Source organism: Meriones unguiculatus, chromosome 10, assembly GCF_030254825.1.
Source record: "Meriones unguiculatus strain TT.TT164.6M chromosome 10, Bangor_MerUng_6.1, whole genome shotgun sequence".
NCBI classification, from domain to species: domain Eukaryota; kingdom Metazoa; phylum Chordata; class Mammalia; order Rodentia; family Muridae; genus Meriones; species Meriones unguiculatus.
The window spans coordinates 20,950,458-20,975,957 of record NC_083358.1 but is presented as its reverse complement, the minus strand read 5'-3'; the positions used below and the strand labels follow the sequence as shown (position 1 = coordinate 20,975,957).

Genomic DNA, 25,500 nt, shown 5'->3' with positions numbered 1-25,500 from the left:
CTCGGGAGGCAGAGGCAAGCAGATTTCTGTGAGTTCAAGGCCAGCCTTGTTTACAAAGAGAGTCCAGGACAGCCAAAGCTGCACAGAGAAACCCTGTCTTGAAAAAGCAAAAGCAAACAAACAAATAGGGAAAATGGCTCATGTCTGTGGTCCCAGTCACATGGAACTTTGAGACACGATGATTGCTTAAGCCCTAGAACTCAAGACCATCCTGGGCAACACAGTAAGACCTTGTCTCAAAAATATAAAAAAGAAGCTGGACGTGGTTGGACGTGTTTATACCATACCTAATATTTATCCCAACATGTGTTTAAACAGAAGAAGTTGGATACTGGAGTTTCTTCTTCTGGGCCTCACTCTAAAGAAGTCTTTTATTTGCGGAGACAGTCTAGCCACTAACTCTACTGCTTCCTACCCCACCCCCACATCTTTATTTCAATGTCTCACTCCTCTGTTCTTCCTCTACTGTCACTGTGCCAGGATTTATTTCTCAGTAACAAAGGAAAGCATGTTGGTGGTTGATAGAACTGTATGGAATTACTTTCCTTTTGCTCTTTCCCGCCTCATCTATTTACTCTAAAGAAAATTGAATATATAAATACCATTGGTATATGCTATACAAGCATTTAGCCTACTTTTCCCTTTCCTTCTTCCTTTTTACCCTCTTCCTCTCCCTCCTTCTTTTTTCTTTCTTTTCTTTCTCTCCCTTCCCCTCCTTTCCTTCCTTCTTTCCTTTTTTCTTTCTTTCTCTATTTATTTACTTATTTACTTATTTTGAGACAGGGTCTCTCTATGTGGCCCAAGCTGGTCTTGAACCTGAAATGTCTTACTTTTCTGAGTACTGGGATCACAGTTGTGGGCCTACCACATCTGACTCTTACATATATAACTTTGTGTCCTTATGTATTTAACAACTTACTTCCCCATAAACCTTAAGAAATTGTACATGTATTTATGTGTAGCTCAGAGGTAGAGTACCTGTCTAGAATGTTCAATACCCTTGGTTTGATCCCCAGACAGAAGGAGGGGGCAGGAGAAGAGAAAAATTTTGGATGAAAGGGTCTCTGCTAACTCATATTTCCTGAGTCCTTGTTTCTGTAAGTGTCTTGTTTATGACCATTTATATTATTTTATTTGTTTGAGACAGCCCCAAGGCTAGCCCCAAACTTGCACTGTAGCTGGGGATAAGCCCTCCCCCCATCTCACCCCCACCCCCGCTAACCAGGTGCTGAGATTATAGGTGTGCACCACTCTGCCTGTTTTATGTGGTCCTGGGAAATGAGCTGCATCCTCAACACCTATTATTTTTGTTAGTTTTGTTTTGTTTTATTTGAGATAGGGTTTCTCTGTGTAGCCTTGGCTCTCCTAGACTCTGTAGACTAGGCTATCCTTGAACTCAGAGATCTACATGCTTCTGCCTCCCCAAGTGCTGTGAATACAGGCATGTGCCACCATGAATTTTTAAAGATTTTCCCCCCTTAGGACAAAGAAATGGTTCATCAGTTAAGTAAGAGGTCTTACTGCTCTTTCGGAGAACGAGTTCAGTTTCCACACCCACGATGGGAAGGTCCCAAATGCCTCGAACTCCAGCTCCAGTAGATACAACATTCTCTTCTGGCCTTCACAGGTTCACACACACACACACACACACACACACACAAATAAAGATAAATCTTAAGGCTGAGGAAGGGGCTGGAGAGATTCTCCGTTGATTTGAGTGCTGTCTACTTTTCCAGAGGACCCGAGTTCAGGTCTCAGTACCTACTGTGGCTCACAACTGTCTGTAACTCCAGTTCCAGGAGAGCTGATGTCCTCCTAGCCTTCATGGGCACCAGGCATGTATGTGGTGCAGAGACATACATGTAGCCAAATCACTCATACATTAAAAAGTATAAAATAAGGGAGCATAGAGGGAGCACTGGAGAGATGTTTCATTGGTTTAGAGTATTGCTGCTCTTCCAGAGGACCCAGGTTCAATTCCCAGCATCTACATATTGTCTCATGACTGCAACAACAGTTCTTTTGGCTTCTGAAGGCGCCAGGCACACATGTGGTACACAGCATATATGCAGACAAAACACCCATATATATAAAATTTTTAAAAAAGAAAGACAGACAGAAAGAAAGACAGACAAACTTGGGGCTGGAGAGATGGCTCAGTGGACAAAGCAGTCACTGCTCTTGCAGAGGACTTGGCCACAACTGCCTGTAACTCTAGTTCCAGGGGATCTAATGCCCTCTGGCCTCTGAAGCCACCTGTACACACATAAAGAATAAATAAATAAATCTGGTTGTTTAATTTTTTTAAGATTTTTTTCCTTTGTGCTGGAGAGATAGCCCAGTAGGCAAATACCTGAGTTCAATCGCCAGAAAAGCCGGGTACAGTGTGTGTGTGGTTGTGTATATGGTGTGTGGTTGTAAAACCTGAACTGGGAAGGTAGAGACAGGCAGATCCTTGGGGCTCGCTAGCCAGGCAGCCTAGCCAGTTTGCTGAATTCCAGGCATTGTCTGCAAAAACAGACAAGCAACTCCTGATGAGGGCCAACAAGGTTGTCCTCTTACATCCACCAATATGTGCACACCCAGGAATATCCATACACATAAAAACACACACAAAAGAAAAATTATCTTTTTTGTTTGTTTTTTAGGAAGTTTTGGATGCCACCAGGTTGGCCTCAAACTCACTGTGTATGAATGTTTTGCTGCATGTATGTCTGTGCACCACGGAAGAGAGGTGTGTCCTAGAACTGATGGAGTTACAGGTGGTTGTGAGCCACCAGGTGGGTGCTGGGAACCGATCCTGGGCCTCAAGGGCTATAGACTCTTAACCACTGTCCTGCAAGTCTCTAACCCCCATGGTCTTTTCTCTGTTCGCTCCCCTGCTGCCCTCATCATCTCTCCTCTGATGCTTCTCCCACAAACAGCTCCCCTATGCTTTCACTACGTATGAATGAAAAAAAAATGATATTTTTGTCTTTTGCTTCCAGTCCTCTCCCTTATGTTTAAAATAATTGTAAAAAATAAAAGCAAGGGCTAGAGAGATGGCTCAGGGGTTAAGAACACTTGGCTCCCTTTTCAGAGGACCCAAGTTCAATTCCGACCCTTTGTCTAAAACTCCAGTTCCAGGATTTCTAGCTTCTGAGGGCACTGCCCACATGTGGTGCACAGAGGTATATGAGACAAAATACCCATACAAATAAAGTAAATCACATACACATCAAAGTGAATCAGACATTTACAGGTGTGTGTGTGTGTGTAAATCTTGTTGGGCATGGTGGCACACACCTTTAATCCCAACACTAGGGAGGCAAGACAAGTACATCTCAAAGAGTCCAAGGCAAGCCTGGCGTACATAGAAAGTTCCAGGTTAGCTAGGGCTACACAGGGAGACCCTGTCTCAAAAACAAACAAAAATATCTGTGTATCTGTGTGTGTATATCTGCTTGTCTGCTTGCCTGTTTGCTCACTACTGAGCTCCCTCACTAATGCAGCTGTGTTAGAAAGGTAGTCAGTCTAGCTAAAGATGTCTTTTTTCTTTCTTTCTTTCCTGTAGTTTCCAAATATTTTGAATTGTGGTTATGTGGCTTTTATAACCAAATAAATAAACACATTTAGGATCTAGAAAGAAAAATACCTGCCATTTATTTCTTCTTTTGATCTTAACTCAAAGACACAGCTTTGCAGGAATGTCCCTAGCTTCCGGAAAGAGTCCATGGCTGTTTTTCTGCCTTTCCATTTGAAAGTGCACCTGTGTACCCAAGGCAGTTCTGCTTGCAGAGTTTTTTGTTTTTTTTTTTTTTTTTTTTTAGTAAACCTCCTCTGGTCTCTTGTCAGCCACACTAACCGCAAACACTGCCTCTTGTCGATGAAATCCCGAAGCTGGCCAGCGGGAGATGTAGGAAATGGATGTGTGTGGTCCCTGGCCCCCCTGTCTACTGATGAGCACCTGAACTCCAGCCCCTTCCAATGAGTTTTCACACAAGGAATCTGGTGTTTTTTTAAAGCTATCCCTCACTTAGGGGCCGGGGTATGTACAGCTCAGTGTGGAGGACATGGTTAGATTAGGTATAATGCTTATGTAAAACTCCAGCACCAGGGAAAAAAAAAAAAAGGCCTTCCCCTAACCATAAAGAGCTTCTCCAACAGTAAAATGCTTTTGTCAGCCACCTGCTGCTCTGAGTGCTTCTGAAGGAGATGAAACGTGCATGCACGCGCACATACACACACCCCATTTCCATCCCCATTCCCATGCATACACACCCGTCACCCATGCCCTTCTTCCTCTCCCTGGAGTTTTTGGGCTTGATTGGGCAGGCTGTGGAGGGATGGGGGTAGATGGCAGGTATAGTGTGTGTGTGTAGTGTGTGTGTGTGTATGTAGGTGTGTGTAGATGGTAGGTGTTGGAGTGTGTGTAGATGGCAGGTGTTGTGGAGTGTGTGTGTGTGTGTGTGTAGGTGTGTGTTGATGGTAGGTGTTGGAGTGTGTGTAGGTGTGTGTGTGTGTGTGTGTGTGTGTAGATGGCAGGTGTTAGGTGTTGGAGTGTGTGTATAGATGGCAGGTGTTGTGGAGTGTGTGTGTGTGTGTGTGTGTGTGTGTGTATGTAGATGGCAGGTGTTGGGTGTTGGAGTGTGTGTGTGTGTAGATGGCAGATGTTGTGGAGTGTGTGTGTGTGTGTGTGTGTGTGTGTGTGTATGTAGATGGCAGGTGTTGGGTGTTGGAGTGTGTGTAGGTGTGTGTAGATGGCAGGTGTTGGAGTGTGTGTGTGTGTGTGTGTGTGTGTGTGTGTGTGTAGATGGCAGGTATGTTGAAGTCTTAATGAGAGGTTCCTCTTCAGGATTGCTTGTACCCTGCCCAGCGCAGAGGCCACCGTGAATAACTTTACCTTTGAACTCTCCTTACATTTAGCCCCTGATCCTTTGGATTTAGTGACAGTCCTTAGCTGGCAGGAAGCTTTGATCCTTGGGGAATCCACAGGAAGTCCCGTGGTGTGTGGGATTGGAGGAGGGTGGGTTGCTAAGGTGGACCCATTAATTATGAAGAAGGCTTTGTTTAACACTCACTTACCTTTAAGAAAAAAAAAAGTCCAGAGCCTGTAAGAGGAGCTCAGCCCTCAAGGATGCTGTGTGTTTGCAGAAGGTTACTGCTACTGAAGGACATAGCAGTTCGTGGGGGAATTCCTACCCACACCCTAGGAAGAGCAGAATGCTTCAGAACTTACCCTTTTAAAGAGGCAAAGCTGCCTTTCTTGGAGCGGTAGGTAGCTGTAGAAGGCCCAACCTGAGACCTACCCTATGGGACAGAGCCAGCGGCTGACACTATTGATGATATCTGCAGACAGGAGCCTAGTGTAACTGTCTCCTGAGAGGCTCCACTCAGCAGTGGGTTGAAACAGATGCAGAGACCCACAGCAAACAATAGGCCAAGAACTTGGGCAGTTTTGTGGAAGGGTGGGAGGAAGGATTGAGAGAGCCAGAAGGGTCAAGGACACCACAAGAAGACCTACAGAGTAAACTTGGGGGGCTCACACTGACTGAACCACCAGCCAAAGAGCATTCGTGGGCTGGACCTAGGCCCTCTACACATATGTTCTTCATGTGGGTCCCCTAACAATGGGAGCAGGAATGGTCTCTGACTCTGTTGCTGGCCTTTAGATCCCTTTCCTGTAGCTGGGCTGCCTTGTCTGGCCTCAGTGGGAGAGGATGCACTTAGGCCTTTTGTAACTTGAGGTGCCAGGGTGGGTTGGTACCCCTTGGGGACCTCCCCTTCTCTGAGAAGAAGGAGAGGGAAAAACAGGACAGGGGTGTGAGGGTGAGACTGGGAAGAGAGGAGGGAGAAGGCTGGGATCAGGTTGTAAAATTATTATATAAAAAAAAATAAATCTCTTAGGACTCTGAATATAGCTCAGCTGGCCAGGAAGTTGCCTGGCCCTGGGTTCAATCTTGGCTCAGCTGGCCAGGAAGTTGCCTAGCCCTGGGTTCAATCCCTGCACTGCTTGGAACTGACAAGGTAGCATGTGCCTGTGCTCTCCATCTCTGGGAGAAGGCAGCACAAAGAGATCCAAGACAGTTGGAGGCCAGGGACAGCAAGATGGCTCAGTGAATGTGCTGCAAGTTCAGTTCCTGGGACCCGTGTATAAGAAGAGAACGGACTCCCATCCTTACACATGTGTGAGTCATGGCACATGCACATTCACATACATATACCCACATTAAATAAATATAACTTTAATAATAAATATCATTTTTGAAACTAATTTTGTTTAGAAACTGCTTTGTCTCAGGTCACCGGGTCATTCGGAGACTTGCTAAGGGACCCCGAAGCCATTCCTGGGTGGCACCCAATAAGTGTCTCAGTGAAGCCTCTTGCTGAGGAGGGGGTTCTGCCATCTCCAAAAGCAGGTGACTTCCTTTGGTCCAGATAATCAAGCAAACTGTTTGCCTCTCAGAGTGGAGACCTCACTGTGTGGTGCGTGCCTGCCTCCCCACTGGGCTTTGGCTGCCAGAGGGACAGGTTCCTGGATTATTCATCTTTTCGCGTCAGTGTACTGCCTGAGGGCCATGTAGGCCCTTCATCAAGATTACGCAGTGAGTAACCCAGAGGAAGAAGCTGTGCAGAGTCATCTTCTCTTTCTGGAATCATCTCATTTTCACTCTGCCAAAAAAAAAGGATGAAGAGGCCAGTTAGCGGAGTGTGGGCGGTGCCTAGCGAGGCTCCGGTGCTGCCTTACTCCATGGTGTCATAGCAGCTCCGTGAGCAAGTCCGCGGCGTGCCTCACAGCATCGTGGTGAGCTTGGTTTATGGGGCACAGGACTTAAAGGAGCAACACTGGGAAAAGAAACAGATGTGGCCGTGTAAAAATGTTCCCATGCAAAATCGAAACGCGAGGACCCAGTTAAAAGAGCAGCTAGGGAATAGAGAAATGGCACAGCCAGAGGTCGAGCGCTTGCAGAGAACCTGCTTCAATTGCTAGCACCCACACCGCAGCTCACAACTGCCCATAACTCCACTTCCAGATGCATGTAATAGTCAGGTAACCGTGTAAGCAAAGCACTCATACACGTAACATAAATACATCTTTAAAAACATTTTTAAAAAGAGGGAGGAAATGCCATTAATAATAAAATACAGTTTCCTTTTCTCTTCCATAATCTCACTTTACTTGTCCAGGTGTTTACTGAGTGCCTTGAAGTGTGAAACAATTGCATGCTTTCTACAGCTGATCTTTATTCTGTGCAATGTCAATCTTAAATGCAAATAGAAGTGTTTAATTCATACACAGAATCACAAAACTGCACAATGTGTATCCCGTTGCTTGCACGTGCACATGCATTTCCATCACTGAAAAATGGAAGATGCAAAAGTGAGCACCACTGTTTGGCTTCTTGATCTGAGCACCTGCTGTGAGTGGGGTACCTCCGTTGACTCGCTAGAAGGAGCAAGGACGATAGGTTGTCCAGCGTCTCTATGTCATTTCTTTCCTGTAAATGTCTGGCTAAAACAAAGTGAAAGAATGGGAAAGGATGTTACCTGGGGTTCCCCGATCATCTGTCTTTCTGAGAAAACCATTACCTTCGTTGTGTGGTGGGAACAGGTTCTAGTTGGATTGGAAAGCTGGGACTCTCCAGGCAGTCAGCACCTCTGTGTGCTCAGCTGTAAGAATAACAGACCCATCAACCGGCTTCTGGCTGGGGTTGCTGATCCCCCACACCTGTAGTCTGTCAGTGTTGTGTCTGAGGGGCGTAATGACCACAGTCAGAAATTACTTGTGAGAGACTGCGTGCGTCTCCTCTGCTCACATTCCTGCTCCATGGTTTCACCAGATGTCAATTCCAAGCCAGAAATCCAATGAAAATCACTAGTTTTTAACATTTCTATAATAGGTCATTAAAGCAGCGGCATGGATCTTGGGGGACTAGATTGGTTACCTGGCACTATTTTGGTGGCTGTTCTTAGAATTATGAGGCTGGCCAGGAGTGGCATGTGTGCCTTCAGTCCTTCATGAATGTGTTACCGCGTCTGCCAGAGGTACTGGGCCACACTGAAGACAAGATATGGAGTTGGCATCAGTAGTATTCATGATCTAATGAGGAAACATTTTTAATTACATAATATCAATCCCAACATAAATGAAAACACAGTATCACAACAAATATTTAAATTATGATTGTGATAGGGACTGCAAACAGAATTTGAGAATAGTTAGACTTAGCTTGGCAGGCATTAGAGAGAAAAGCTCCCGAAAGGTGGTGGAGGATAAACCGGTCTTGACGTAGCCTCCCAGCCTAAAGGACCAGCATGTACAAAGCTGTGGGGCAGGGAAGGAACTCTGCTAAGGAAAAAAGATCCACAGAACTAGAGCTCAGGCAGCCAGAGGGAGGCCAGGTGTGGAAAGAAAGGGCCCAGAACTTTTTAGGGGGGACCCTGTTCCCTGCCTGGACCCAGTCATCCCGGTGGATGAGTGGAGAGATTCTAATTTCCACAAGACATGATGTGGCACACTGAGGGGCTTGGAAGACTCTAGGGCAGACCATGAGTTTGTCACCCACCATTTCTGGTCATTTCTGTTTGTCCTCTCTAGTTCACTAGACCCAAAGTATAACTCCCTTTCCTCTGACCTCAGCTGTCTGCTGTTAGGGCCTTAAATGTGTTCTGGTTTTCTGTTTTGTTTTTCACTTGCTTTGTTGTTGGTTGTTTTATTTTGAGATGGGGTCTCATTAGCCCAGGCTGGTGTTGAACTCACTGCTGTAGCTGAAACCAGCCTTAAACTGCTGACCTTCTGCTGCTACAGGAGCAGGGATCATAGCCAGGTGCCACCAGGCTGAGGCATGTTCTCTTCTGTACTGTCATGGCTTGTCTTCTTTTTCCTGCTTCCTCTAATTCTTTCCAGGGCAGGCTTCTAGGTGTGGCCGTGGCTGCCTGGAACCTGCTATGTAGACCCCGCTGGCTTCAGGCTCACAGAGGCCTGCCGGCTTCTGTCTACTGAGTGCGTGTGCCGCCGCGACCAGCCTTGACCAAACTGTTAAACTAGAACCAACCACACCCAGAACCTCAGAAGGATGAGGCATAGGGATCCCAAGCTAGAGACCAGTCTAGCTTAGAAAAACAACAAGGGGATGGTGAGATGGGTCAGTGGGTAAAAGCTGTTCCACCAAGCCGTCCGCCCTCAGTTCCACCCTCAGGGTCCACACAGTGGGAGAGCGCCGACTTCATATGTGTGCTTGTACATACACACAGAGGACCCCGAGGCAATGATAGGCAGCCAGTCACTCTAGAAACAGCTGGCCCAGGCAGTCTTGTGTCTTTGTCCTGAGGCCTCTGCTATTTGACTGAAGAGAGGGTCTAGGAGCTCTACTGGGGCCTGGAAATAATGAGCAGCAGCCTAAAAAACGAGGTGTTGTGGGTAAGAAACACCCTATGTGGACTCCTCCGTGGGCCACAGCCAGCTCTCCCTCCTTCAGGTTGAAAGGCCCTGCACTCTCTTCACAAGGAAGCCTGAGACTGCTTCCAGGTGGACATGTGGTCACGACCCTATCTCTCTGTCCAGGTGCTGAGCGATGTCCTCAAGGATCTCTATCGCCTGCTGAAGCACGTGGTGTGTTTGGAACCTGATGATGTGGCCAAGCTCCATGCCCAGCTGGCCCTGGAGGAGCTGGACGAGATCTTGAGGAACTTCCTGTTCCCACCCCAGAAGCTGGAGAAGAAGATTGTGGTCCTGCCATAGACCGGGTCACAGGACATGGAAGAAGGCAGGGAGGGACCAAGCAGCCAAAACAGTGGCCACACACCTCCCAACAGGGGGCCTCCTTGGTGCGGGCAATATGGCAACCTTAAGGTAGCTTTATGGTGCTGGCCACATGGGTGTTCAGGCTACCTTTCGAGAGCATCCATTTAGTCACTGTGCATCTGACCCACAGCATATGCAGTTAGAAGAAAAATGGTGACTTCCATGTAATCAGTACACTGTCCTGTGCCAGTTAGAGGATGCGGATGTCACTGGGAGCATCTTCTCACGGCTGGGGAAGCTGCCGCACAGGTCTATCTTGATGTTCTTTCATGGTGAGATGACCCCGCCTGTGACGAGGAGCAGGTGGAGCTATCTGGGTACGAAGCTGTGGAGAAGGGAAGGCAGCATTATTAAACACAGAAAGGAATAAAGTTACCTTGGCTGGAATGGTCAGCCAGTGTGAAGCTGGTCGTCGAGCTGGTTGACTTTCAGAGAAAGAAGGGTTAGCCCTGATTGTCGTCTGCGCCCATTTTCTTTTGCTCCCTCTGTTTTCACTTGGAGCTGCCATTCCGTCTTCAGCTCCTCTGCAGGGCGAATGCCGAGACAAAGGACTGGTCTGAGAAAGGCAGGCAGAAAGTGTGTTACACAGGGGAGACCTGTTGCCCGCTCATTGGAACAATTGCAGGTTACTAGCTCATGTATTTATATATTTAGGTGTTTTCATTGCTTCTAACGGGAAGACAAAAAAAGAAAGAAAAATACCTCAGTGCCTAAAGTACTTAGCATGTAAGCATGAGGACCTCAGCTCAATCCCCTGCATCCATGTAAAAAAGAACAAAAACAAACAAACAAACAAAAAACCGAACTAATAAACAAAACAGAAAGAGAGGTGGACAGTGCTTCCTAAGGAACAGCACCCAAGGCTGTTCTCTGGTCTGCACACACACACGTACAGTGTGTGTGTGCCCTCGCTTACGTGAACCTTCACACAGAAAAAAGGAACTGCTGGCTGCTTCAGATAAGCCCCACGCTGTTGCCTACCTCTTTGGAAGATTAATTTGGAGTTTGTCGCTCCAACCTAAGCTTGGAACTTTGTCGTGGGACTTTATCTCCACTCTCTGGGGTGTCCTGCTCTAAGGAAAGCAGAACTCAGGCTCTGGCAGTTCGAGTGATTGTGGTGTTGACACACTTGTGTGGCAAGCGTCAACAACAAGCCAGATTACACACAGTTGTCAGCTCAGCCTTCCTGATAGGTGTTGGGATTCAGACCAAAGCAGACCTGGCCTCCAGGTTCTCCCAGCATCCCTCAGTCCCTGCCTGTTACAGGGCATGGATGGTGTACCCAGCGCTCCACCCTGAACCTTCCAGCCCAGAAGGAGGGCTTCCTCTACCCCAGTGGCTCTTCACTACATAATCCAAACATTTTGGTTTCTCTCTCTCTGCTCCTTTCTTTCTTCTCCCTCCACCTCCCCTCCCCACACCTCCTTCTGTCTCCCTCTGCATGGTAACTCCACTGACCCCTCCTGTGAGGTCAGTGAACCCCCTGAGAACTGCCCCGATATACCTGCATTTTTATGCTCTAATTTGGTTTGAATTGGCTCATTTCATTGGCAGAGATATCCTATCAGTAGACAGTCCCATAAAGGTGCAAATCACTGTTACAAACCACAACTACTCTAGCAATCAAAGGATTAGAATAGGGCTGCTGTGGGGTCACACCTTTGATCCCATCACTCGGGAGGCAGAGGCAGACAGATCTCTAAGTCTGAGGCTGGCCTGCTCTACATAGCCAATTCCATGCCAGCCAAGGCTACAATAGTGAGGCTGTCTTAAAAAAAAAAAAAGCCAGGCGATGGGGATGCACAGCCTTGATCCCAGCACTCAGGAGGTAGAGACAGGCACTCTGAGTTCCAGGACAGCCCGTGCTACACAGAGAAATCGTGTCTCAAAAAAATTAGAACAAGGGTCATTGAATGTTTTAAAGGAATATTTCTCTTCAGCTAGGGTAGCAGCATTAGTTTGTATTTTTCAAATCAAGAATGTCTATAAAATCAGGGTTGGAGCTTTTTTATTTCCTTTGATGCCCTGGACAAACCTTAAAAAAAAAAATCCCTGTTTCTTAGCCTTTAGAATACAGACAACCTAGGGCTGGAGAGCTGGCTCACAGTTAAGAGTGCATACTGCTCTTGCAGAGGACTCAATTTCAGTTCCTGACACCCACATCAGGCAGCTCACAACGACATGTGACGCAAGCGCCAAAGGATTGACACCTCTGGCCTCTAAGGTCACCAGCACTCAACATGCACATACCCAGACAGAGACACACACATAATTGAAAATATTTTTAATCACATATATTTTTTAATGTTATGTCTGAAGCTGCAGCCTGCTTTAGACGTAACCCGGGTTGCATATGTCAGGCAGTCTGACTGTCCATGACATTCACATCAGTGCGTTGCGGTGCTGAGCATGTTCTTTGATGACTTTGAGGGACTTCTCCATCATAGGCCCCTCAGAGCCTCTTTGGTCCCTTTATCTCTATGTATGAACTAACTCTTAGTTTGAACTGTTTAGCAAAGGACTGAAGGTATTTGATTTTTTTGATTTTGAGGTGCTCAGTTTGAGAGAGTAAATTTTTCCTGACTTCATTGTCAAATTCAACGGGAACGTTATTTAGTGTAACTCCTAAACATACCCAAATTATTAAAAATCATCAAATAACTCTTCTAAGCCAGGCATGGTAGTTAATGCTTATCACTATAGCACTCAGAAGGCTGAGGCAAGAGGGTTAGCGAGTTCAAAGTCATGTTTGGCCTACACAGTGAGTTCTAAGACAGCTTAGACCGCAGTATGAAATGCTGTCTAGAAAAAAAAAAAAATCTTAGGGGCTGAAGATGCAGCTCAGTTGGTGGAATGTTTGCCTAATATACACAAAGCACTGGATTTGATCCCCAGTGCCTGGAAAATCAGACACCACCGTGTAAAAACCTACAATCACAGCACATTGAAAATAACGGCAAAAGGAGCATAAGTTCAAAGCCATCCTCAGCTATATAGCGCTAGCCTGTGCTACATGAGACTGTTTCGATTATAATTTTTGTTGTAAATTTATTCATGTGCATATTATGTCTGTGAATGAAAAGCTCTAGGGAAAGAGACTAGTGGGATAGAAAAAGCACAAATTAAAATTTTAATTCCATCTGGTCCTGGGGACACAGACCTGCTATCCCAGACTCTGGGAAGTTAAGGCAGAAGGGTGACAAGCTCAAGGCCTGCCTGGCTGCAGTGAGTTCATGGAGACTCTGAGAGGGCCTGTCTCAAAATAAAAATATAAAGAGAGCCAGCGGTGCCTCAGTGGAGGCCCTGCGCTCAGTCCTCACCACTGCAAATAAATAAATGGCACATGACAGAAAGTAATGCTTGCCGTGTGACGGATCCTGAGAGGTAGAGCTCTCTGTTCCACCTCTGTCTGTCCTCTCTCAGGGGTCAGGTCTCTTCTGCTGCCCTTAACAGCCTCTCCATCCCCCATCTGTCTACCAGGCTTGACAAAAGAGTTCAAATCCCAGGATCCACATGACAGAAGGGAAAAACCGATTCCCTCAAGTTGTCCTCTGACTTCCACACATACAAGAACATCCCCTCCCCAGTAAATGAATGTAATAAAAAAATTTTCATTTTTGTTGTTAACGTTCTAGGAAAAAATAAAGTCAGGAGTGAGGATTGTGAGTGTCGGGTGGAGCTGCTGTCTTTTTAGGTCCGACAGCCTTGTGGAGAAGTTGGTAGCTCTGAAAGCCAAAGAGGTTGACCACAGAGACGTGGGTGAAGGGAACAGCTGGTGTGAAGCCCCAGAGGAAGAGCTGGGTCCCAGACAGACCAAGAGGAAAGGGCAGGGAAGGGGTGGGGGGTAAGAGAGGTGTTCACTGCGGACCAATTTCCCCAAAGCCACTTTCTTCAGCTTGTTTCTGGAAAGTGCCGAAAAGCTAATGTGGTATGTTTAATGAAATTGGGAATAAATATAACCACATGAAGCCCTTCTTCTGTTTTCTCCTCGGTCACAAGAAAGCAGCAGGCAGATCCTGCTCCCTCCCCACCCCCAGTTTGGCTTCAGTTGCTCCTCCGACAACAGAAAGAGGACAGCAAGTGTGTGATCTGCCCACCGTCCCTTTATCTGTCCTGTCCCTTTATCTCAGAGGACACCTCAATGGAGTGCTGCCGACTCTCATCAGGGGTTTGGAGGGTGGCCATGACATGGGAAAGTTGACTAGTTTTCGGGAATAAGCTGGGGACGATCCATCTGACTGACCTGTTAAAACTAGAGAGAGATTCCTGTGTGTCCCCCGGAGCGGGGTTTCTGTGGCACCAGAGTAAAAATGGCAGCCGAGCGCTGAATGGGTGTTGACAGCTGGCCACCTTTATTCCCTGACTGCGTGGCTGCCTTCCCTGAGCCCCCGCAGTAGCCATGACCTACAGGGCCTGGCTGTGTCCTGCTACAGGCTGGCTGGCTCGCGCTGCAGTCAGATGCGCAGCCTCACTGCGCTGCTGCGCTGCACCTCTGACTTCAGGCACCACCCTGCCCTGAGCTCAGTGTCCGCTTTGTTTGGGGGCTAGGAATAGGTCTGGCAGCTCTGCTGAGCTGCAGCCTCTTCGCTGCTGGCCAACTCAGGCTGTGCTCCCCACAGTCTGGCAAGGGAAAAGGGAAGCAGACCCTCACGTCTGCTGGGAGGGACTCTGCTCTCTTAGCATGTGAGAGTCATCCCTGGCCCCTCCCACAGTTCCTCTTAGGGCTTCCTTGATGGCTCCATGATAGACTGACCAGGGGCTCGCCGTGAACCAGGCGCTCGCCTGATTGGACTAGCCCACCTTCTCTAAGATTTGTCTCCTCCACACACAGCTTCACCTGACGTTCACGTGAGTGTTGAGGGGCAAGGGCTGGCCATGGAGCAGTAAAGGAAGACACACAGCACACATGCCCCCCAACACACACGTGCACACACACAGTATGTATATACCGCTCTTTACACATATAAACACAAAGGCATATGTGACACACATACTCCGCAGGGTCAGGCTCAGCCTGTGACCCCAGTGAGAATAGTGACTGGTAGCAATGGCAATAACCATAGTTATTACTACAGAGTTTCTTTCTTTTTCTTTTTTGTTTTTGTTTTTCAAGACAGGGTTTCTCCATGTGGCCTTGGCTGTCCTGGAACTCACTCTGTAGACCAGGCTGGCCTTGAATTCATTGAGGTCCATCTGCCTCTGCCTCCCAAGTGCTGCAATTAAAGGCATGCGCCACCACCACCCAGCTGCTATACTTTCTTCTGCCCTCCTGTGCAGTTGACAGACACTAACACACTTACTTAATCACTCACACTGGGCCTCTGAGGTAGATATTGTTCATTATTTGGTTTTGTTTGAGATGGGGTCCGTTGGAGTTCAGGCTGGCCCCGAACTCACTGTGAGGGTGAAGATGGCCGTTAAGTGCTGAGCCTCCTGCCTCTGCCTCCTGAATGCTAGATTATTGGCATGTACCAGCTGAGCTAGGTCTTATTATTATTTCTGTTTGCAGATGGGAAAATGAAAGTCTCCAGGAGGTTAGTTGCTTGTTTGGATTGCAGAGCTAACAAGAAGTAGGCAAGCCAGTATTTGGAGCAGGCAGTGTGGCTCCAGGACTGCACTCTAACCACTGTGCTTTGCTGCCATCCCACTCCGTTCTCAGTGTCAGGGAGTTTCCCTGCTTGCTTAAGTTCACTGCCTATGTTAAGACTAGCTTTACCCACAGTTCCTTAAAATAGTGCTATCTTAGGCTAAGGAATAGAGGCTCAGTGAGACCCTGTCCTAAAACCAAACCATGGAACAGTACCCTCGTACCTGAGAACCCAGCCTAAGACAACTGAGCCTGCCAGTACTAGCCGTCTCTACTTTTTGACCTGAGAGAGTTGTGTTTCCCCCCTTCCCCCACCCCCGACAGGATTTCTCTGTTTAACAGCCCTGGCTGTCCTGAAACTCACTTTGTAGAGTTTCAAACTCACAGAGATCTGCCTGTCTCTGCTTCCAGAGTGCTGGGATTAAAGGTGTGCCCCCAACGCCTGGCTGACCTTTGTAGTTTTTTCAGAGGCTAGAAACTAGGTTTGTGTAAGTTCTTAGCCCCTCTCCCCAACACTTTGGTGGCTTTAATTCCTTTTTTATAGAGTTCTTAGATTAAAACAGAGTGCTAATACTGCCCCTCTGAGCATCAAGCCACACACATACAAACCAAGAAAAACATAACACTCTGGGCATGGTGGTTAAGCCTGGAAGGCCAGCATTTGAGACACAGAGGCAGGTGATCTCTGCGATTTCAAGGACAGTCTGGGTTACCTACTGAGACCCTGTCTCAAAAAAGATAAGAACTAGCTGGGCAGGGTGGCACAAGCCTGTAATCCCAGCACTGCCAGGTGGAGGCAGAGGCAGGTGGATCTCTACAAAGCGAGTCCAGGACAGCCTGGGCTACACAGAAAAACCCCGTCTTGAAGTAAACAAATTAAAAAAGAAAGAAAAAACTTGTAGGAAGTGTTCTTTTGTGAGGATTGTTTAACCCTTTCATCTCCTGTAAGGGAGCTCAGCTCTCAGACTTCATTTTCACAATGATGATGGAATGGGGGGGAAGGGAGGAGGATGGGGAGAGAGAGGTAGGAAAGGGTGTGTGTGTGTGTGTTGTGTGTTGCCTGCATGTGGATATGGTTACCACACGCATGCAGACTAGAAGTGGGCATCAGAGCCCCTGGAACTGTAGTGACTGACAGCTGTTCACTGCCTGATGTGGACATGTGGACGCTGGGAGCCAAACCCAGGTCCTCTGCAAGTGATAAGGGCTGAGCCATCTGTCTAGCCCAAGACAGTGGATCGTTTTGAACTGCTGTTCCTTGCAGGGTACTCAGGCCATATCCACAGAGTTGTAAATGGAGCTATTCCTTTAGAGAGGAAAATATTCTGGGTGAACGGTTTTCTTAGGAAGGAGGGAAAATAAGATCCAGAGAGGTGAGTTCCTTTCCTGTGTATTTTTTTGGTTGTGGCTTTGTTGCCATTGCTTTGTAAACAAGGACTCATGTAGCCCAGGCTGTCCTCAGACTTGCTGTGTAGCTGAAGCTGATCTTGAACTACTGCTCTCCCTGCCTCCGCCTCTGAAGTGCTGGGATTACATTCACCACACGCCCAGCTTCAGAGGCAAATTCTGCACACAGAAGGAGGAGCAAAAAGAACTGAGGGTCAGAGATAGGTGGGCTAGGAAACCTTCTGCCCAGGGGTCAGTCAGCTGAACTGAGCTCAGAAAGGTGAGTCCTGGAGTTGAATCAAGAGGAGGCAGTCTGCACCTGGAGCCATGGGGGCCTCTCTCCACTGAGGACCTAGAAAAACCGCTGAGCCTTTAAGTGGTTTACTAAATGATGTAATGCTTCATCTCCACTGTGTACCTTCCAAGCTGAAGGCAGCTCAGAACCGTGCCTGGGTGGGGCTTTTCTGGGGTGCAGCCCTAGTCCTCACACGCACGGGTAGGCACCTGGTGCTGGGGAACAAAGCCACTCTGCAGTTCAGAGCCTCTAGCAAGAACGTCCCGCAAATACACAATGCACGGCCCTTGATTGGACCACACACCACTCTCCAAACTCAAAACCTACAGCCACAATAGGAATCCTAAAGAAAGGCCAGCCTGAGCCAGATGTGTTAGTACAGGCCTGGAAGCCCAGCTCTTGAGAGGTAGAGGCAGGAGGATCAGGAATCCAAGGTCATCTGCAGCTACATAATGACTTCAAGGCCAGCAAAGCCTGCATGAGACCCTGTAGCCAAGAAAGAGGGGGCAGAGAAATGAGCTTGAAAAATGGGTTATTTTTACTTAAAGGAGAAAATGCTAATGCTGATAGCCCAAGAACTGGGGTGAAATGACCCCACTTTCCCACCAAAAAGTCTTGTTCAGAGATCTCAAAGAGCAAAGCCTTTACTCAGTCAAGTAGCTATTTCCCCGTGGCCAAAACTAGGTCCATGTAAGTTACTGAGCTGCCCCTTGTGAGCCTCTGCACACCACCCTTCGCCCATCCTTTGGGCCAAGAAATCCCCTAAAATCCAGATGTCCTGTGATGGAGTCAATGAAAGTTACTAAAGGTTGTCTAAGTTGCCCCCTCAAAGAACTGGCTGCTTTCCTGACTTCAAGAAAAGGAGCAAGCAGCACTTTACTAATGAAAAGGGTGTTGGAATCTCGCTTTAGGAGCATCAGAGAGGCCTAGAGACCCAGAGGCCCAGGGACCCAGAGGCCCAGGGACTAGCCTTATCCCTGCTCTCCTTGGTTCTGGCTTTCCTTCCTGATTGCCAGTTCAAAAATGCACCTTTTTTACTTTCTTCCTTCTGGCTCTGAAGCCATTATTACACTGTTTCTGCATACTTTATGTATTTCTGTTTTATGGATGGCTGTTATGCTGCATGTATGCTGTGCTGCATGTATGCTGTGCTGCATGTATGCCTGTACATCACATGCTGCATGCCTGCTGCAGCACAGGGCATCCGGTCCCCTGGAACTGGAGTTACAGATGGGAATGGGTGCTGGGAATTGAACCCAGGTTCTTTGGAAGGGCAGCCAGCGCTCTTAGCCACTGAGCCATCTCTCCAGCCCTTCATTGTTAGGCTTGTTTTAGGTCAGTTAGTTCAAAGAGGCGCCTATCATTATGGCCTATAGTGCCAGAGAACAAGTGGGTTGCACTGTTCTTCTGAGCTCTGGAGCACACCACCAGAGTGGCTGGCTCTCACTGGCTTCTTGGTGCAGAAGTACACCGGCAAATCTCACCCAAGGAGAACCCTTGGGATGCCTGCCCAACCCAGGATGCATAATAGTCACCTGAGATACAGAAAATATTCAAGCTCAGGGCCTACCCCAGTGGCTCAGAGAAAATCGATCTGGGTTGTAGCCATTAGTGCTTGTTTAAAAAGTCCCATGGGCTTTAAAATTTTAATTTATAACAGACAGGAGTGAAAACCACTGCATTGGTTGTGTCTGTCTGTGTGTGTGTTAGATCCCTAAGTCTGCTGCAGAGAGCTGGGAATTTTGAGGAGCCCATTTCTACACAGGCACGGGGATTGCCCGCTGTCCTCAGCGCTTCACGGAAGGCTTTTGAATGGTTCCGTTTTGGACCTCCCCTGTGACAGTGATAAATAATGCTCTTAAGCCAGAAAGAAGACCCACAGCAGAAGTACCACCATATTAAGAGTTATAATTGATGAACTGGAGATACAGCCAGTGGTGGAGCCCTTGCCCTGCATGTGTGAGGCCCTGGGCTTGATCCCCGGCACAGCGAAAACTACCACCAACAGAACACTTGGACTTGGTGTCCCAGTAACATGAACCAAATGATCTGAGGGGCTGCTGCACACAGGGTTGCGTTGCATTAAGGTCTGGGGGAGTGAGTGTGTCCACCTAGAGCCAGAGTAAGTCATGCACGTGTGTGGTACGGACTAGCGCATGGCTACTTACACGGAATAGGCCTATAAGCTCCCAAAGGAGAAAAGACCCCGGGCTGGGACGACACTGGGTTTGAGAAGTACTTTCTTTGGGGAGAGCTTCTTTCTGGGAGCCTCCTGGAGCCTCTGTTCAGCATTCCTGCCCTGGTTGCGGTTGTTTTGTCAACTTGACGTAAGCCAGGAAGAGCAACTCCACGGAGACAATGCCTCTCAGATTGCCTGTAGGTAAGTCTGTGGGGCTTTTTCCTGATTCATGATTGCCGTGGGAGGGCCCAGCCCATCGTCTTCGTGGGTGGTAAGGGAAGCTGGGGTATATAAGAAAGCAAACTGAGCAAGCCCTGAGGAGCCAGCAACGAGGCAGGGTCCTCCATGGCTTCTGCTTCAGTCCTGCATCCAGGGCCCTGCTTTGAGTACCTGCCCTGACCTCCCTCAGTGACAGCGTCCTGAGAGTTGTAAGCTGAAGTAAACCCTTTTCTCCCCAAGTTGCTTTTGTTCGTGGTATTTTCCACAGAAATAGAAACCCTAAGACACTACCCATCCTTCATCCGGGGTGTCCGGGAGGAGCAGGCTGTGCGCCAGGCAGCCCTGTGTCCTGTGGTCTTCACAGGTGCCCGAAGAGCTGGCACGGCTCAGTGCATCCCCTCCCCTGCCAACTCCCTCAAAGAGCAGGGGTAAGATTTCCATGTTGCCAACCACCCAGGGTTTCTGCTGTCACCAGGTTAAATCTGCAACTCCGGGCGCCGTTGCTTTCATTGCAGACTGAGATTTTGAAACCTTTCTCACTCACCTGGTCCCAGCATAGAAGGGATATCCTTGAACTCAGAATTCTAACCATTTAGAAATGACTTGTTGGGCCTGTGAGATGGCTCACCAGGTAAAGCGTGCTTTCTGTAGACCCTGCAGACTGGAGTTTGAGCCTGCAGACCACGTGGAAAAAGCTGACTCTCACAAGTTGTCCTCTGATCCACGTGTGCTGAGGCATGCCTACAGCTGCATACATAATAAATAAATAAATAAAAACGTACTAAAGGGAAAAGTAAGGGAGCTGGAAGATGGCTCTGTGGTTAACAACACTTGCTGAGCCAGGCAGTGGTGGCGCACACCTTTAGTCATGGCGCTCAGGGGCAGGGACAGGTGGATCCCTGAGTTCAAGGCCAGCCTAGACTACAAAGTGAGCCTAGGACAGCCAAGGCTACCCAGAGAAACCCTGTTTTGAAAACAAAATTAAAAAAAAAAAAAAACCCAAACAACAACAACAGAAGAATACTTGCTGTTCTTGCAGAGGACTTAAGCCCAGTTTCCAGCACTGATGTGGGCACTTAAACATTTAGCCATCTTCCTAGTCCCTAACTCACACAATTAGAAAGAAAACAGTGGAGAATATTCATAGAATAATGGAGACATTATCATTCATAACTACACCTTTGTGTTCCAGAAAAAGACAGAAAGGAAAGGTGGCTACACAAAGCCTTTTCTCTTAGGGATTAATTTAAGGGGTTGTCAGTCTGGTAAGCCCTAATTCTGACCTTCAAGGCCGCATGAAAGAACCTGGTTACCAGCAGAGCAATTCCCTAACAAACGGTTTCAATTGTAGCCAGGCAAGGTGTCCAGAAGAGAGGCGAGCTACGACAGGACAGCCTTGTGTGACGGTAGCCACCTGCTGTACTCAAGGAGTGAGCTCTCCGCTTCAAACTGAATTATGTACTAAGTAAGACTGTGACTTATACTGCCTCGGGGAGAAAAACCTCCATAGTAAACAAACATTGCTACTATTGTTTTGTTTTTTGAGACAGGATCTCTCTAGCCCTGTCTATCTTGGAACTCTATGTAGACCAGGCTGACCTCAAACTCACAAAGATCTGCCTGCCTCTACATCCTGAATGCTGAGACCACACCTGACTCAGGCTAGTCTTGAACACACAGGGTCACGTAATTAATCCTTCTGCCTGGGCCTCCCCAGCAACTGGGATCATAGGTGCGTGTGGAACCTTAGAAGCTGTCTTAAAATGAACGTGTGTTGTCTTGTCGGCTATGGTCAGGAGGCTCCACAGCTTGACGAACTCTTCTTTTTCATCATTCTTCATCCTGCCTTCAGCTGTGCCCGCAGGGGCTGACACTGTCACCTTCTGAGGCAGCACCCACGGTTCTGATCACTGCCCCCTCTCGGCCCTCTCGGGGCTTATTTACCTCTCAGATCTCTCAGGCCTTCCTTTTCATCCTCAGCACTGGGTGCTACCTGTGGCCCAGCCGCTCCATTAACAGCGCTTGGAGCCTGTGAACAACACCAAAGCCAACACCAAAGTCACAGGCAGTCTGCCCCTAGCCACCACCTTTTCAGAGCAGACAGGCTCCACCAGCTGTCGCAGCTGGAAGTTGGATGGGGTAACTGCCTTGTTTCACCCAGGCCCCCCTTTGCCATTCTGCAAACTGCAGCCCGTTCCTGGAAGCTTGTCTTCCTGTCTAGAATGTTTTTCCCTGGACCGCTGTCCAACTCAGATCCAACAGAGATCTCCCTTCTGACAGCCTTGACTTCTTCCAGCTGCATTGTCACCATTCATCACAGCCAGCTGTGCAGCACAGGCCCACTACCACTCTGGAGGCCGAAGCAGAAGGATCACCCAGAGTCTGGGGTAGCTTGGGCTACACAAAATACACCTTGCCTCAAAAAAAGGCAGGAGAAGGAAAAAAAGGAAGAAAAATATTCAATTAGGAACTGCCTTTTGGGACAACTTGATTTCGCAAGTGGATTTGTCTTCAGCATGGATAATGTTCTCCATGGTGGTAACTAGCCCGAGGCCGCTCTGCTCTGAGCAGGTTTCCCACGTGTGTTGAGTGAGTGTGGCCTGAATCTTCTGAACCAGAGTGGGGGGCTTAGTGTCTGGAGCCTGTGTGAAAGCCAATTCAGCAACAATTGAATGCTCATTTGTAAGTGACTGGGTATGGAATTAACCCTATTTTTACATCCCTTGTGGTATGCAGAGAGAAACTCCAAGCATTAATGTATCAACCCCTTTGTGACTTTCCAGTGAAGGGGTAAATGCAAACAGGGACCCTCAAAATGGATGCTAATTACTGGAAATCCTCCAGGGACCAGCCAGCCTTACAACGCTAAAAACGGTTTTTATCTACCAGTTTCTAGCCGTGCACATCAGAAAGGGAAAGCAAAGCCAGTTGGTATGGGCTGGGTGCTGGACATCCTTTTTGGGCCCACCGTTCCTGTGGAAGGTCTTAGCTGACTGGCAAGGTGTGCTGAGCCAGCCCCGCCCTAGAGCCAGTAGAGTGGCATAGGGGCCTGAGCCTCCATGTGCGACCTCCTCCACGGGGCCAGTGTAGCCACTCTTGCCTGTGCCAACTCCCTGCTTATTTCCCTTGATCTAAAATGTTGCATATTGCAACTCTAGGAGGGAAGGGGGAGGATCAAATGGATCCCTAAACCCCTGGCCCTTCCAGACTCTGATGCCTCTGGGTGTAGCATGGGTGGCCGTGCCGTAGGCTCCTAGGATCTGTAATGGCATCAAGCCCAGACACTGTTTGTTTATCTAAACACCAATCAGAAACTGCCTGGAACTGAACACAGGCAGGATGGGCCCATGCAGCCACCTCAGTGGAGGCTGACTGTGGCTCGCCTTGTACTTTCTCAGGGACTCTGTACCAGTCCTCAGTCCAGTCCTCTAACCTCCGTTCTACAATGGAGACTTGAAGTTTGCTGTCATAGGCAGTGGCAGAACAAGCCGACAGACTCCTGAGCTCCTCTTAAGCAAGAGACTACTTCTCTGAGTATCTGTTGGCTGCAGCAGGGCGAAGCCATCCGTAACTCAGCACTCACACCACCGGGGGTTCAGTATGAGCCTTTATTTCTATATTGCATGTATTTCTTTATTGTGGACGTGTCTGTCATTTGTGTGGAGGTCAGAGGAGGGCTGTGGTAGCTGGCTCTCTGCTTCCAATCTGAGTCTCTGATTGGAACTCAGAACTCAGGTTGGGCCCGAAGTGTCATCACTCACTGGGCCATCTCAACAGCCCTTTAAGAGCACACTCTTTGGAGCTGGAGATAAAACTCAGTGCTTACCAAGCATGCACAAAGCCCGGGGTTCAGTCCCCATTGCTGAATAAACTGGGTGCGGGAAGCCTTTACCTATCTCTTCTGAGTTAAAGGAAGGAGCATAAGAAGTTCCGGGTCATCCTTGGCTGCATAGGAAGGTCAAGGGCCCATCCTGGGCTAGAGACTGTTTCACAGTAACAAAACGAACTCACCGCCCAACCTTTTTAACCCGTGCGGTGATGTCTCTCCTGAAGCAGGGTGAACCGTTTTGACTTTGCCAGGATGGGAGGTATGCCAGAGTGGCTGTGGCTAAGTGACTGAGGGCCTGTGAGCATGTCTGAGAGGGGCAGCGTAGACCGCAGCTCACGTGCTTATCGGATGGTTTCGGCTGGCAAAGTTCTCTTTGATGCTTGGAAGACACAAACTCATTTTTAAAACCAGTCTTTAGTAATCATTTCTCTTCAAGTTTTTCTGAAAAAGCTTGAGGTCTCCAGCTGGTTCTATAGTTTCTACCTCGGCTACCGCTTCTCTCTGCTCCTGGACCCCTCTCCACTTCAGGGACTTCCTACCATCGAGGAAGTCAAATGGAAACTTAAAGAGGTCGGGGAAGTCGGAAATGAAGGTGTGAAGGTGGCGAGGAAGAAGTTTGGGCTTTAAGACCGGAACCTCCTGGGTTCCTGCTAGACCAATCTGCAGCTTTTGCAAACAGCCTTAATGCCATCAGCGCCCCACTGAGGAATTCAAAGCTCAGCCTGTCACAATTAACACCTTTGAGCAGCCTCTTCCTATTTGACAGTTTTTCCTCTTCTGCTCCTCTCTCCTGCCACCGGGAAAGCTCGAGGAGAACCGTGGTTTTAGGGAGCCCCCTCACATAGCTGGCCGCCCCTCGGCGAGCAGAAGTCGGGGGAAGATCCGCTGGGCTAGCCAGCCTGCAGGGTGAGTGGGTTTCCTGGCTTCGGGAGCGGGGCGTGGGGGCGGGGCCGCGCAGGAACGATTCTGGAGGTCCCCACGGGTCACATGGAAAGTTCACGACACTTCGGGTTCTGCGGACAATGAGCACCTCTCCAAGGCCGCCGGCCCGGAGGTGGGCGCGGAGCAGCTGAGCCTTGGGCGGCGCTGGGGGTTGCCCCTTCCCCGGAGGGCTCGGAGGCCGTGGAGACGGAGGGGCTGCGCCCACGGGGGACCCCGGGTCGCCCTCCCACTCCTGCCAACTTTCCGGGCCCCGGGGCCGGAGGAGGGCGCCTTTCCTGGCGGGTCGCAAGCGCTACTTAAGGCGGCTCGGCCGGGCCGGCGGCCGTCAGTCGGAGCGCGCGGCGGCACCGCGGAGGCGGCGGCGGCGGGAGCCGGAGGAGGAGCATGGAGCCGCCGCGGGCCTGCTGAGCACCGGGCGCGGGGAGCCGGCGGCACGGTGAGCGCATCCCGGGGGCGGGCGGCGCCTCCCGCCTGCCGCGCCCCGGGGACGGCGGGGCTTCGGGCGGCCGGGGCTGCGGCAGCCCTCTGCCTCCAGGCGGCGGTCCCCGCGGCGCGTTCCCCGCCGAACCCTCCTCCCTTTCTTCCAGCATCCCGGGCTCCCGCAGCCTCTCCTCCCTTCCTCCCTTGCGGCTCTTGTTTTGTGAATGAATGGGGGGGGAGGGAGTGCGAGGCCAGAGTGCCCCTCCCCCCCACTCACGCCCGCTGGGGCTTCGCACCTGCGGGGACACCCAGATCGACAGGGATCTGGTCCACGCAGCACATGTCTGTGGAATGACCCCACCCCACCCCCGCTTGCCGGTTAAGCGGGGTCCGAGGGCGCCTAGGCGGGAGCGGCGGAGCTCCAGCGGCCGGTGCAAGTTTCTGTACCGTCCGCGCGTGGGCCGGCGGCGGGGCGCACCTGTCAGCGGGGGAGGCTGCGAAGCTTGCAGCCCCTCAAAGTTTCCCGGCTGGGTGGGGAGGTGTGCGTCCTTGTCGGGAGGTTGTTCTTTCCTGCCGCTGTACCGGACAGCGATCTCCTGCGGCGTGCCCAGCCTCGTGCCCTTGAACCGGAGTACAGTGCGCCTTAGCTAGCCTGGGTCGGGCTCTCTCGGATCTCTTCTGCGGGGACGGGGGAAGACGCCCCGGGTGTAAGAGCACACTCTCTCGTCTACCGGCTTGGGGAAATACAGTCCCAGCTCTGCGCAGAGGACCTCAACAAGAGTCCGCACCGGAGCCTGGCTGCGCCTAGGCTACCGGGCTGCAGAACCTTCTTGGGCTTTCTGTGGGGAGGTGGGTACAA

At 49.4% G+C, this 25,500-nt stretch overlaps 1 protein-coding gene across 6 annotated transcripts in view; it reads left to right on the top strand.

Annotated features, from left to right (window-relative positions):
• Has3 (hyaluronan synthase 3) overlaps positions 1-25,500 on the top strand; it is a 194,200-nt gene that overhangs the window by 156,935 nt on the left and 11,765 nt on the right. Inside the window, exon 18 of one of the 6 annotated variants that reach the window (XM_021632504.2) lies at positions 9,545-10,610. The exons of 2 other annotated variants lie outside the window; for them this stretch is intronic. In XM_021632504.2, coding sequence (XP_021488179.1) covers positions 9,545-9,721 — 177 coding nt within the window. In that variant the 3' untranslated portion in view covers positions 9,722-10,610. Of the gene's footprint in view, positions 1-9,544; positions 10,611-20,203; positions 24,186-24,564; positions 24,658-24,742; positions 25,491-25,500 lie in introns of those variants that run through there. 3 more of the 6 variants (XM_021632563.2, XM_021632544.2, XM_021632554.2) reach the window with 3 other exon arrangements.